General features: G+C 42.4%; 1 protein-coding gene across 1 annotated transcript in view; it reads right to left on the bottom strand.

Moving 5' to 3' along the window:
• Positions 1–14,721, bottom strand: part of RHCG (Rh family C glycoprotein) — a 181,573-nt gene that overhangs the window by 10,958 nt on the left and 155,894 nt on the right. The window contains exons 6-9 of the mRNA XM_089684293.1: positions 12,947–13,084; positions 9,857–9,993; positions 7,705–7,829; positions 1,106–1,179 (exon numbers count right to left, since the gene is read on the bottom strand). Of these exons, the coding sequence (XP_089540419.1) occupies positions 1,106–1,179; positions 7,705–7,829; positions 9,857–9,993; positions 12,947–13,084 (474 nt within the window). The remainder of the gene's footprint in view (positions 1–1,105; positions 1,180–7,704; positions 7,830–9,856; positions 9,994–12,946; positions 13,085–14,721) is intronic.

Genomic DNA, 14,721 nt, shown 5'->3' with positions numbered 1-14,721 from the left:
AGTGACGCCTTCTCCATCTTTTTTGTTATCCTAATACATAGAATGCATTTAGGTGAAAAAAATCTTTAGGCTTTAGAACCACTTTAAGAGGAATATGAGCTTTTTTTGGATGCACTTTTTTTCACCCTGTTATTCTGAATGACCAATTTATTGTAGCACCGGTTGCACGATATTCGCTAATTGTTTGCACGGTTGTATGTGCTTTTTAATGTGTATGAGATCACATGAACACATCTAGTAACAGCACATTATTCATTCACAGTGTACGGTATATTATCACTTTAGAAGTTAGCACTGTTCATATTTGTTTGGAATGTTTCATCCTCATACAATCCTTTAGATTGTAAGTTCCATGAGCAGGGCCCTCATATTCCTTCTGTTCTGAAATGAACCTTACTAACCGTTCTGTATCTGCCACCCCCCTCTGCCAATCCCTCGACTGGCTTCCCATTGCCAACAGATAAACGGATTCAAAACATTAACAATAACAAATAAAGCCATTTATAACTCTGCCCCAAATTACATCACCGATCTTGTCTCCAAATATCACCCAAACCGTCCTCTCCGCTCCTCCCACGACCTCCTGCTCTCTAGCTCCCTCGTCTCCTCCTCCCATGCTCATCTCCAGGACTTCTCCAGAGCCTCCTTCATCCTCTGGATCTCTCTACCCCAATTTATCAGACTATCGCCTACTCTGCTCACTTTTAGGCGATCTCTGAAAACCTATCTCTTCAGGGAAGCCTATCCTGCCCTCAGCTAATACCAGAATCCTCTACTCCTCCAACCAGTCCATCCCCCACAGTTACTACCTTTGTACCATTAGCCCCTCCCTCCTAGATTGTAAGCTCCTAGGATCAGGCCCTCCTATCCCTCTTGTGTTGAACTGTATTGTTGCTGTATTGTCTCCCGTTATATTGCAAGCGCTGAGCAAACTGTTGGCGCTATATAAATCCTGTATAATAATAATAATAATATATAATAATAATAATGTATTGCAATTGTACTGTCTCCCTTATATTGTACAGCGCTGCGCAAACTGTTGGCACTATATAAATCCTGTATTATAATAATAATAATAAAAATAATACAATGGCTGTTTTCTTACCTCCCAGTAGACACCATCGTAAAAACAGTTTTCATCTGAAGGATCCCCCCAAAACGGCAATTTCAGGAATAATCCTAAAAAACAAAGATAAGGCACTGAGAGGCTGTGGCCATGAATACTTCATTTGATGTAAAGTCAACGGAATTTTAGGGGTTATTCACGCGTGAGGTTTTGGGGTGCAGTAAAATTCAGCAGCTGAGCCATGCTTTTACTGCCCCCCGTCCCTTAACCCCTTTGACTGAAGAGGCCGTGGCTGGGGGAGTACACATGCTGTGCAATTCTTTGCTTCGTGGCTGCAGCAATTCTTATATCCCCCATTGCTTCCATTGGATGCAGCCCATTCAAGTGAATAGGGTTGCTCTGCAAGCATCCCACAACCATATGCAAAGATCAAGGGGTTAAATCAGGTGGTGAAAAGGTAAAACCACCTCACCACCTGTCAAATGCTCTCTGAAGATCCATCCGAATGTTGATCACTTCTCAGAGCATCGGTAGTGTGAAAGAGCCATACAGGCATTTTAGGCTTGTAGCGCACTAAAGTGGATCCTTTAGTCATTTTATAATTGTGATTATGGTGTCCATTTATGAACCAGCAGTAATAGATCGCTGCTCAGTTCTCTGGCATTCTCGGAGAACACAATTCTCCTGTGAATGCCGTTTATGAAGCAGTTCTCCGAACGAAGGGAGAACGGTCTACAAACGCTGGAAACGGCTGATTTTACTATAATCTCGCGAGATTACAGTAAAAGATCAGTTTACTAAACAGAGGTAAATTATCTCTGCTTAGTTTGCGGTCCCTCTGATTCTCCAGCTCTGGGCTGGAGAATCTGGAGGGAAAACACCGATCTCCAGTGAAGGGCTGACATGATCTCCTGGGTGTCATAAACTGTGAATGACCAGAGAATAGGTGTGATCCTCTGAATCGTAGCTATTCTGTGTGTCATAAACGGACACCTATATGCGTTCTGACATGTCACAACATACATCACCAAAGTAAAAGTTTCTTTAGTCATTCAAAAGTGGTATTTGACCTCCAGTTTTGTGACTTTGCCTAAGCTGAGATGAAGTTATGGGTCTACTGCAGGCTGGGATTTCCTTAGTCTCCTCTCCACCAGCGATCAGAGCACAACAAAGAGACTGCAGTAGGGAATTGATCTGTGCCCAGGCAACTCATGGGGCCCTCGGGCAATTGGGGATCATGGGGCCCCTGTGTCCTTGCCCAAACTCAAAACTCAAAACCTATGAAAAAGGTACCAGGGGCATCTCATGGGGCCCTCTACTGATCCCGGGCCCTCGGGCAGTGCCTGAGTTTCCAAATGGTCAGTCCGCCCCTGTCTGTGCCAGACATTTGTGAACAGAGCCTGTCCTTTATTATCTAGGCAGACTAACTAGAATGGCCAAAGATGCTCCAACTAGCAGGGTGATCATGCCAAGGTGAAGGATCGGCTAGTTACTGGCCTTCACTATGGTCCTTGACGGTGGTTGGGACTTGTATGACAACGGATGGTTGTGCTAGTGGCAAGCAAGGCAGAAAATGAAGCCACACTCTATCAATGTCACCCTGTAGGATTTATTCAATGCAACAGGCTTGCAGACAGAGTCCCCACCCTAAATCACACCCCCCCCTTGCATTGTGTCCTGATGGGACTTACTCATAGAGATAGGTACAACATTCACTAAGCTCTGGGGAAAATGCCTTGCAAAGTGAACAGCCTATTTGCCTTTTGTAAATTAATCCCCATATTTTCGTTAAGTTCTTATTCAGAGCATTTCTATAATCAACATAACAATTTTTACATATCATTTAATGAAAAGAAACATAGCGCAATAGAATATTTATTACCCAGCTTGTAATCCTGATTTAGCAGGCATCAAATATGATAAGGATTGGATGCCAATTCTCCTTTGGAGAGAGAATGTGTCTAATCTGCCTCTTGTAACCAGGGCCGGTGCTTCCACTAGGCAAACTAGGCATCCACCTAGGGCACACTACCACCTAGGGGTGCCTAGGCACAGCACAGGCTGGCACTCTCTCTGTGTGGCCTATGGACCTCTTGTATGAATTCTTCATTTCTCTGCAGAGTGCACCTCTCCTCATAGACAGGGAATGATGGTATATTTACTCTGCACAATTTTCTCACAGCCTGTCCACACACATGACAATTTGGTGTCTGGGGCCAGTGTAGCAGCAGAGCTGCCGTTCCTTCTAGTGTTCCTCTCAGACTCAGTCATGCACTGCAAGCCAGCTGGCGGCTGCTGATCACTGTGGAGTTTTGGAACTCTGTCTTTTTTTTGTTTCTCTATTTGGTTAATACAGCTAATTTATATTGCTTAATATATATTTTGTCTTTAATATTAGCGCTGGTGGCATCTTATGGCACTTATTTTTGCAAATTAAAAGAAATTCAGCAAGTTCATGTTTTGTTGACTTAATATCTTCTACAGTTTTTAAAAATTTTTATTCTTTTTAAATTTTTTTTTTTTTTGGGGGGGGGAGGGGCGCAAGTAGCTAGTCTTGCCTAGGGCACCAAATGGTCTAGCACCGGCCCTGCTTGAAGCATACAGGTATTTGTAAAATGATGGTAATTCGCTTATACATTTGAGTGGATGCTTGTTGTTAACCCCTTGGCGCTGGCGCCTCCCGGCCCTTTAAGGGTTTCAGAAGCCAGGAGGCGAGGCAGGGTTTAGGGTCATGTGACCCCGGTCACATGATTGGGAAAGGTCCCGATCGAAAGAGGAGATCGGGACCTTTCCGTGAGTAATGGACATGTGTGCTAGGAGCGCGCAGGGCGCGTACTCTCAGCACATATGCTTTTTTTAATGGAACGCAAATGTGCAGCCACTCGGCGTCTAGGCCCAGACGCTGGGAGGCCACACATTTGCGTTCGGCCAGCGCCAAGAGGTTAATGTAATGTTATCATAGCAAGCTTTAAGAATTAGGTGTAGATTTTGTTCCTGGCAGTTACAAACAGGAATGTGGAAGGCTTTTCCCTGATCTACTAAAATGTTTATGATATGTCATAAAGCCTCTGCTAACGGAGGTTTACAATCCTATTAGCAGTCTGTTGGCTTGAGAGAAATTTTAATGTTACGTTTAACCACTTGCCTACCGGACCAATTTTTACATAATTCTTTTGCTAGAAAACTACTTACAACCCACAAACATTTTACATTTTTTTTTAAGCAGAGGCCCTAGAGAATAAAATGGTGGGTGCTGCGATATTTTGTCACATGGTATTTGCGCAGCAGTTTCTCAAATGAAAGTTTTGGGGAAAATATACACTTTTATGAATTTCATTGCACACAGACACAATATAATACCCATTTTTTTGGTAAAATATAAAAGCTGATGTCACATCAAGCAAGTAGAAACATGTCATGCTTTAAAATTGTACATGCCCATGGAATGGCAACTAACTATGGTACATTAAATTATCCAAAGGTAGCGCTTTAAAAGCTTTTATAGGTTAATAGTTTAGAGTCATACAGGAGGTCTACTAGAATTATGGCTCTCGCTCCTACGTTCCTGGTAATACCTCACATGTGTCGTGCGTTCAAACATGCGTGCGGGACCTACGTGTGCGTTCACATTTGCACGTGAGCGCAGGGGGAGGGGGTTGGGGCACTTTAAAATTTTTATTTTATTATTTATCTTTTTTAATGTGGTCGTAAACTTAGATTACAAAAATTAAACTGAACATTTTTGCTAACTCAGCAAAGCAGTGCAACTCATTGGTGCACAATCTGGCAGCCTGTCATCTGTAATCCTCCTCGCTTTGCTACAGGAAAAAACCTGACACAAGCAAAAAAAAGTTGTCACCACACCCTCTCTCCTTTGATTGACATACATGTAATGGAGACTCATAGACAAGCATGTGTGAAGGAAGCGCGTCTCCTGGTACCTCAGCCTAAGTGGAGGTCTGTTTAGTTTCAAGTGGTTGTTATCTTCATCTGCATCATTTATCAAACACATTTCATAGTTTATAGAAAGAATCCCCCTGCGCTCCACAGAACCTTTAACTTAAAGTCAGCTGCTATCACCTTTTCCCTATACCTTAGGATATGTGCAAATAAAATTTATATGTTTTGTGATGAAGCGCTCAACTTATATAGTGTATACAACCCCTTTTTTACATCAATAATATTGTGAAAAATACAAAATAAGTGCTTGATTCCCTCTTAAATACTATAAACTATACAAAATCATTTATAAATAACTGGTGCAAATTCACACTCCTATTTATGCCCCCTAGTGGTCAAAGACCGTGAAAAATCTAATTCAAATGATAACACTTTATCTGTGCAAAGTGATAAGTGTATCCAATTACATGAACTAAATCAAGTAAACAGTCCAAAAACTTGTGATGCCACACTGTGCAAATAATAAGTGTTCAATACACAGTGATTATAACTTCACTCCATGCTGCAAACGTGCTCTTTGTGACACTCTGATGTGACTCCCCTGGATATAGCCAAAATGCCTCCTCACCTTCCACATTCGACCCTTGCGGGTCACAAAGCCTTAAATATATAATATCTCAGCCAGATTTTCATGCTCCACTGACTCCACCGACTCAATTAAGATCCCCCTCCAAGCAATGAATTCCTCTCAGATCACTTTCCTCACAGTATGGACTCATAAACACAGGACGTATATGTAGAAACAAAGACAAACCTCCACAGTGCAACACTGTTTTAATGCACTTAAAATTTCCAAAGCAAATGAACACTCACATGTCATCCAGCAGAAAGAAGCAGTTTCCCATGTGCTATGGGTGTACTAAGGTGTACCAAAATGGCGTCCGAACCCGGAACCGGAAGTACGTCACCCCTTAACCGGAAATGCATCGACGCGTTGCGCCACGATCACGTGGCTTCTTCAGGATCAGTGTGGCATCACAAGTTTTTGGACTGTTTATTTGATTTAGTTCATGTAATTGGATACACTTATCACTTTGCACAGATAAAGTGTTATCATTTGTATTAGATTTTTCACGGTCTTTGACCACTAGGGGGCATAAATAGGAGTGTGAATTTGCACCAGTTATTTCTAAATGATTTTGTATAATTTATAGAATTTAAGAGGGAATCAAGCACTTATTTTGTATTTTTCAAAATATTATTGATGTAAAAAAGGGTTTGTATACACTATATAAGTTGAGCGCTTCATCACAAAACATATACTGTACATTTCATAGTTTGTTTAATAAAAAATGTATTAAACAATTTTTTAATAAAACTTTTTTTTCCAAAGAGCTGTATTTTTATCTCTGTATTTTTATCCCTGTATTTTTAGCTTGGTATTTTTACCTTGGTATTTTTATCTCTGTATTTTTATCTCTGTATTTTTACCTCTGTATTTTTATCTCTGTATTTTTATCTCTGTATATTTATCTCAGTATTTTTATCCCTGTATTTTTACTTCAGTATTTATATCTCTGTATTTTTATCTCTGTATTTTTATCTCTGTATTTTTACCTCAGTATTTTTACGTCTGTAGTTTTACCTTGGTATTTTTATCTCTGAATTTTTACCTTTGTATTTTTATCTCTGTATTTTTACCTCGGTATTTTTATATCTCTGTATTTTAGCTCAATATTTTTATCTCAAAACCTATCATAGCTCTCTGAAAATCTTTGGTCCGTGGGGCATCATCCCAGCATAACCACTTCAACCCGATGACATCATAGGACGTTCTATGGACGGGAAGTGGTTAACTACCTGAGCCTGGGTCCTGTCAGAGATGCTTTGAACTGGAATGTTTCAATGACTAGTTTTAGGATAGACTCATCAAGAGGTCTCTGTTATCAGTGATATGATTGCCAGACTTTGCTAAGTACCAGGGGCGGACTGACCATTTGGAAACTCGGGCACTGCCCGAGGTCCCGGGGTCAGTAGGGGGCCCCATGAGATGCCCCTGGTACCTTTTTCATAGGATTTTTTGAGTTTGGGCAATGACACAGGGGCCCCATGATCCCCTATTGCCCAGGGGCCCATGAGGTGTCAGTCCGCCCCTGCTAAGTACTGCTCAAGGTAGCCATTAGGCTCCATGCACACGGGGGGTTTTAATAACGCTGGTAACATTAGCTGTGTAAAGTCATGTTAAAAATATGAGTTTTTCAGCATTTTTTTTAGTGTTTTTGTATTAGCATTTAGCTGCGTTTTCTGGCGTTTGCGTTCTTCAGATTTTTTTTTACCAAAAAAAAAAATATTGTTTTTGGTAAAAAAAGTCCAAAAACGCTGGTTTGCCGTGATTTACCATGTTTTTCAGCGTTAGAGTGTTTTTACAGCTAAAAAACTCCTCTAGAAACCCACTAGTCCTGGGTTTTTTTCCAGCCAAAAAACATCCCTGCTAAAAAACGTTGATTCCAGGCTATATGCGTACGGACACATAGGATAACCTGCTGGGGGGTTTACTGGCTGTAGAAAAAAACGTCAAAAGCCAAAAGCAGCCGCTGTAAAAACGTCCCGTGTGCATGAGGACTCAGAAATGTACGAGGGTCTATACCCAGACTGTGCAGACCTGACACACCACATTTAGACAGCACATTCAGTAACACTGAAATTTGTAAATGTTAGTATTGGAAGCAAGTACCTACCTACTAGAGTTCCTCCCACAAACGCAAAGGCCAGTGACACACATATGCCGGCAGCTTGATATCCGCCTTGCATGCTGGGTGTTCGGTCTACATAAGCATCTTGAAATCTGAAAAATTCTTTGAGACTGAAAAGCAAATAAAGCATTTAGTACTACAAGACAATGACTGGAATCAAAGCAGAAAATATAGAATTTAGAAGCTTTTACTGATGGCTGATCGGGATCAATGCTTTGCTACTGCTACCTGTTCAATTACCTCCCTGTTATGTGTTGTATGTCTCCTGCTCCTCACTCGGTGGTTGATTTACTAAAGTCAAGTAGACTGTGCACTTTGCAAGTGAAATTGCTCCAGAGCTTAGTAAATGAAATAAAGCTTCACTTTGCAATGAATACCCAATCACGTGCAAGGAAAATTAAAAAAAAAAACTGCATTTTTACTTGCACAGGATTGGCTGATGGAAGTCAGCAGAGCTTCTGCCCATTTACTAAGCTCTGGAGCAACTGCTCTTGCAAAGTGCACAATCTGTTTGCCTTTAGTAAATCAACCCCTCTGTCTGCTCTGTTCTGTTCCCACATGCATGCTGGTTCCACCCTTCCTGTAGCTATTTAACTTCTTGCCAATCGCAGATAACCGAATGACGGCTACACTGCGGCCGGCTAGTTCTGGGAGGGCAACATATGACGTCCTCCCAGAACGCGTTCACCTGCGCGCCCCCGGGGGCCCGCACCTGGTGATCTCCATGATCGCTGTGTCCTACGGATACAGCTGATCACGTGATGTGGTAAAAGGCCAATCACAGCGGCCTTTTACCACGTGATCAGCTGTGTCCAATGACACGCTGATCACCGGGAAATGCAATTGCCGGTTCTCGGCTGCACTTTCCTCATGCTGTCAGAGAACGAGGAAAGTACTCCCGAGACCTGGCAGTTGTCAGAGCAGGGATCGGCACCGATCATCAGTGCCCTGATGATCGGTGCCCAGCAGTGCCACCCACCAGTTCCGCCCACCTGTGCCCAGCAGTGCTGTCTACCAGTGCCCAGCGGTGCCACCCACCAGTGCCCAGCAGTGCCACCCAGCAGTGCACCCACCTGTGCCCAGCAGTGTCACCTACATGTGCCCATAAGTGCCACCTACCTGTGCCCAGCAGTGCATCCCACTTGTGCCCACCCCCCTGTGCCCACCAGTGCCACCCACCAGTGCCCATCAATGCAGTGCTGCCAGTCAGTGCCACCAGTCAGTGCCCAGCAGTTGTGCCAGTCAGTGCCCATCAGTTACGCCAGTCAGTGTCCAGCAGTGATGCCAGTCAGTGCCATCTATCAGTGCTGTCTATCAGTACCCATCATCAGTGCCACCTATCAGTGCCGCCTATCCGTGCCACCTTATTAGTGCTGCCTATCAGTGCCACCTATCAGTGCCGCCTATCAGTGCCCATCAGTGCTGTCTCATCAACGCACATCAGTGAAGGAGAAAAATTACCTGTTTGAAAAATTTTATAATAGAAACAAAGAAAAAATTTTTTTTTACATTTTTTGCAATTTTTTTGTTTATAGCGCAAAAAGTAAAGTGTTCAGTGGCGATTAAATACCACCAAAATAAAGCTCTATTTGTGATAAAAATTTCATATGGGTACAATCTTGCATGACCGCGCAATTGTCAATCAAAGTGCGACAGCGCTGAAAGCTGAAAATTGGGCATCCAGTACACCCCTAACCCTATCCAAGTTATAAATCCCCTAATAAAATGTCAAAACATGTCTAAGGACTGGTTACTGTCTCCTGGATGCAAGTTGATGTGGAAAATGCATGTTGCCTGAGCAGGACTATAGGGGGGCCCAAAACTTCAGCGACTCCTAAGGGGGTAGTGCTACACAATATTAGGAAATGCAAAGCTCCTTAAATCCAACCAGCAATCCTCTGTTGATCCTGACAGGTTAAAACATGAAAGAAGCTGTTGACCCACCACCTACAAACTATAATAAAGTGAACTTAAAAGTCCATACTGATTGGCATTCGAATCCTCAACTACCTTGCCTATAAAATATGTCACCATCATACTATTGACTTAATATTATGAACTTCTATCTTATGTTTAGTGGAACAAAAAGAATGAGAAGGCATTTTGAACGATAACATGCTTCTAGCAATGTCCTCACCCAGCTTCTGTGTACACTGCTTCAGTTGCGCATGCGGCTGTTACTGCTCCTACAATCCCACCGATTATACCTGGCATTCCATGGAGATTATGGATTCCGCAAGTATCATGGAGATTTATTTTTGATAACAACAAAGGCTGTAAAATAGAATTTTAAAGAATTTATTGCAGAAAATAAATTTGATTTCAGGCATTTTTTCGGTATGAATTGAGAGATAGTGAATAAATCTTTTCAGTCAGACAAAAACAACCATCAGAATAAGATAACGAAGGGCCTATTACCTGTGGTTGCTACCCGTGGTTGTGGATAGATTCCAATGTACATGTGGCAAATTGGGGTTCTAGGACGTTCTCCAACTTTTGGCTGTTGGAAGTGGTTGTACCACATGTACACAGTATACTATAGGTATGTCACTTTTTTTCCTCCCCTTCCGGATGAGGAAGGATAAAAACTCACGTCAAAGTCCACTTTATTCTAATGCCATGAATCTACAGTTCTTCTCTCAGTTTCTAGTTGTTGGATTCTCATTTGAAGAACATACATTTGGGATTAAAGGGAGCTTTTATTGGGATGTGAATAGGCCAACCCTCCTCCACACCACCACCCACCATGGTTCTTGGGTTCTCCCTTTCCTCCGGGGATCCTGAGCAGGGGCGGACTGACAACTCATGGGGCCCCCGGGCAATAGGTGATCATGGGGCCCCTGTGTCCTTGCCCAAACTCAAAAAAGCCTATGAAAAAGGTACCAGGGGCATCTCATGGGGTCCCCTACTGACCCCAGGCCCTCGGGCAGTGCCCGAGTTTCCAAATGGTCAGTCCGCCCCTGATCCTGAGTAACCTACTTTAAGACAGAGAACAGAAGGAGCTTGGGGAACATCTATTCCTCAATCTCTTAAATGGAAATGATCAGCAGTTTGCCATTTTCCATTTCAGTTTAATTATAACTCGGCACTGTAGCTTGATTAGCTGAGTGCAGGGCAGGGGAGACCCCCTAATGTCTCCATAAAGAGAGCCTGTCACTTGCCCATGCATTGTATTCCCCCTTGTGATAGCAATAAAGTTAAATTAATTTTTTAAAGTGTTAAAAACAAAACTTATAATAAAATACATTTGAAAAAAATGTCAAAGCAATCCCATCGCCCACCGCACACATTCCCATGCAAATACATATGTATGGAATGCACATGTATGAGGTGTGACAATTTAATTCCTGGAGCGCCCGTACTGTAGGACTATGGTGGCAGTCCACACAGCCATTCACATTTGAGCGTGTTCTGACATTTTCTACCTTGCACTCGCCTGGGTCTCAGACCAGATGACTCAGTCTTTACATAGTAGAAGAAATAACACATGTGTATGTTGCACTGTTGGCGGATAATGAGTGACAGGAATCTGGAGCAGAGAATTACCATGAAATTTTGTGTGACAATATGCAAGGAAAACTTTAGTTCTGCTATAACCGGCTTATGGTGAACATTCTAAGAAGAAATCAAGTGTTTTTGAATAGCATAGGTGGTTTAAGAAGGGGCTGGAAGATGTCCACGATCATGCAAGAAATGAGCAGCCAAAAACGCAAAGGATGCTGCAAATGTGAAAAATCAAAAAGGAATCTGTTTGGAGGAAACATTGCCCTTACAATTGGATTCTCCACCACAACAATGCTCCTGCACATGATACCTTAGGTGTTCCTGGCCCATAAATCAAATCCAAAACTTGATCAACCACTTTATTCCCCCGACTTAGCACCCTGCGACTTTTGTCTGTTTCCTAAATTAAAAAATTCCTTAAACGGACATAGGCTTGATGAGATCCAGCTCACCTCAACAAAGATACTGCACAAAGTTCCAGAAAATGAATTCCAGAAATGCTTCCAGCAGTGGCACACTTGTTTAGTAAAGTTTATAGCATCACAAAAGGACTACTTTGAACCGCCAGTGTATAGGTAAGCAAATATTTTTTTTGGGTGGGTGGTCAGTCCATTCCAGGAATTAAATTGTCACACCTCGCAAGTAAACAATAGTTGCTCCAAGCATGTGAGATATCATCACGAAACATCAGAGTAAAAGCAAAGAATCTGAGGCTTTAAATCACAGTTAAATCTAAAAGGATAAACTGTAAAGACTTTTTAAAGCATTGTCTATGGTAAATTTTTTATACTTTTTTGTTTTTTTGCCATTTTACAGGCACATACAATTTTAGAGCTTGATAGTTTTTTAAATCTATTTACTCAGTGCAACCCCATCTTTTATATCTTCCAAACTGTGTATTATATTTTGTTCTTGTGCACTAAAATTAGTGTTTTACTGAAAATATGCGCTTGAAAAACATATGTGCAAATATTGTGCACATAAAAACTTGCATCTGCCACCACTTGCAACTGCCACCTCTTCTTTCAAAAATATATAGTTGTTTGGAGGTTTTAGATATTTTTTAACAAATATGCAGACTTTAACAGGCGTGTAAAAAATTTAAAAATTGCCCCATATGTGAAGAGGTTAAATCATTAAGGGTTGTTTTAATTGCACAAGTCACATTTTCTTTTTTTTTATTATTTCAGGTACTTATATAGCGCTGTCATACACAGTGGTTTACACATATATATTGAACATTCAGTCTGGCTGAAAAAAGAAAAAAGTCCATCCAGAATAATTTATTTACTTATTACAGGTACTTATATAGCGCCATCAATTTACGCAGCGCTTTATGTACATATTGTACATTCACATCAGTCCCTAACCCTCAAGGGGCGTACAATCTAAGGTCCCTAACTTACATTCATGCATACACATATTAGGGCCAATTTAGACAGGATCCAATTAACCTACCAGCATGTCTTTAGAGTGTGGGAGGAAACCGGAGTACCTGGAAGAAACCCACACAAGCACAGGGAGAACATGCAAACTCCATGCAGGAGGTACCATGGTAGGGAATCAAACCCATGACCCATTTACTGCAAGGCAGATGTGCTAACCACTAAGCCACTGTGCCGCCCATACACTACTGTATGAATTGCACAGAAATGTACATGCATTTTAGAGATGAAACAAGCAGATGACAGAGCAGGGCAGGTAAGAGCAATACTTCACTTACTGAAAGGTAGACATATCCAAGTGTAGATACAATTCCACATATGAAACCAACTATCAGTGATCCATATGGAGTAAGCATCATTTCGGCAGCTGTCCCAACTGCCACTCCTCCAGCCAGAGTGGCATTCTGAATGTGAACCTGTAAGACCAAAATTCTATAAGCAAAGCATAAATGTACCTCATATCTGGACACATTGAAGACTACATTATACAATACCTTTCTGACATTATCCAAATGTAGTGCTCAGCCCCCCAAAAGGGCCCCTTGTGGGCAGGTGCAGTCTATTTTCTTCACTGTAGGTGGCACTCGTACGGAGAAGTACTGCAGCTGAAGGGGATCCCTAGGGAAACTTGGTTTCTCTAAGGTTCACTTGAAGCAGCATTTTGGTTGGCTATGTTGCATCCTGGTGTTCCTGGTGGCCATCTTGGGTCATGCAGAGTTATTTTAAGTCCCTACCTTCAGGTTTTCGCCCACATTTGCAAAGTGGCTAGTGTAGGGAGAGCATACCCATCTGTCAGGGACAACACTAATGGTAGGGACAGGTTCTGGAGCAGTAAAGAGCTCAGGGCCTTCATCTGCTCTTCAGCAAGCTCCCTTTTGAGTTGGACCAGCCAGGCCACATTCGACCCCTCTTAGCAAGCAGTTAGGGCCTACTACCTCTGACTCTCTTGGCTGTAAGTTCCTGGCTTGGTGAACTCCCTTGGTGGGTTGTTGTACTGTTTGCAAGTTCTTCAATAAATCGGCTACTGCACTCCAGACCTCTATGTGTGTACTGCCACTGCATGACGCTGCACCAACATGCTTCCTTTCAGCGGGATCTGTTCCCAAACTAGTGTAGCAGCAGCCAGGAACACAGCAACATTCACTCTTCAGCCTAGGGGTGACTTTTTTAAAAATGTATTGCTGAATAAAATTGTATGGGAAATACTCCAGTACAGTCCTTCCAACAGCAACTAAGGAACTGAGCAACACTGAGACACCATAGAAAATGTCCCCAATTTGAGCAAGCACTGGCACTAATGCACAAGGGATAGTAGCCACACACAGTCACTAGAATCCTACACACAGGTCTAAACTCACAAATGTCCCTGGATACTTGGATGCCTCCTTCCAATACCTGCCAACTGCCACAGGACTCTGACTACACTCACAGGCCACTTTATCAGGTACACCTTGCTAGTATTTGGTTGGACCCCCTTTTGCCTTTAGAACTGTCTTCTTCATGGCATAGATTTAACAAGGTGTTGGAAATATTCCTCAGAGATTTTGTTCCATATTAACATGAGTTACTTTTGCCTTTCTATCATCTTGAACCAGTCTGCCCATTCTCCTCTGACGTCAACAAGACATTTTATCCACACATCTGCAGCTCACTGGATATTTTCTCTTTTTCGGACCAGTCTCTGTAAACTTTCGAGATGATTGTGCATTAAAATCCCAATAGATCAGCGATTTTTGAAATACTCAGACCAGGGGTGGACTGACAACTCATGGGGCCCCCGGGCAATAGGGGATCATGGGACCTCTGTGTTCTTGCCCAAACTCAAAAAAGCCTATGAAAAAGGTACCAAGGGCATCTCATGGGGCCCCCTACTGACCCCGGGCCCTTGGGCAGTGCCCGAGTATCCAAATGGTCAGTCCGCCCCTGACTCAGATCAGTCCGTCTGGCACCAACATCCATGCCATGTTCAAAGTCACTAAAATCCCCTTGCTTACGAATTCCGAATTCTGATGTTAAGTTTGAACATCAGCAAGTCGTCTTCACTACGCATTGA

This window comes from Staurois parvus, unplaced genomic scaffold (genome assembly GCF_062004578.1).
Source record: "Staurois parvus isolate SC_StPar_1 unplaced genomic scaffold, SC_StPar_1.0 ptg000342l, whole genome shotgun sequence".
Taxonomy (NCBI): Eukaryota; Metazoa; Chordata; class Amphibia; order Anura; family Ranidae; genus Staurois; species Staurois parvus.
The sequence above is the reverse complement of the archived record's forward strand: the minus strand, read 5'-3'. Positions and strand labels throughout refer to the sequence as shown.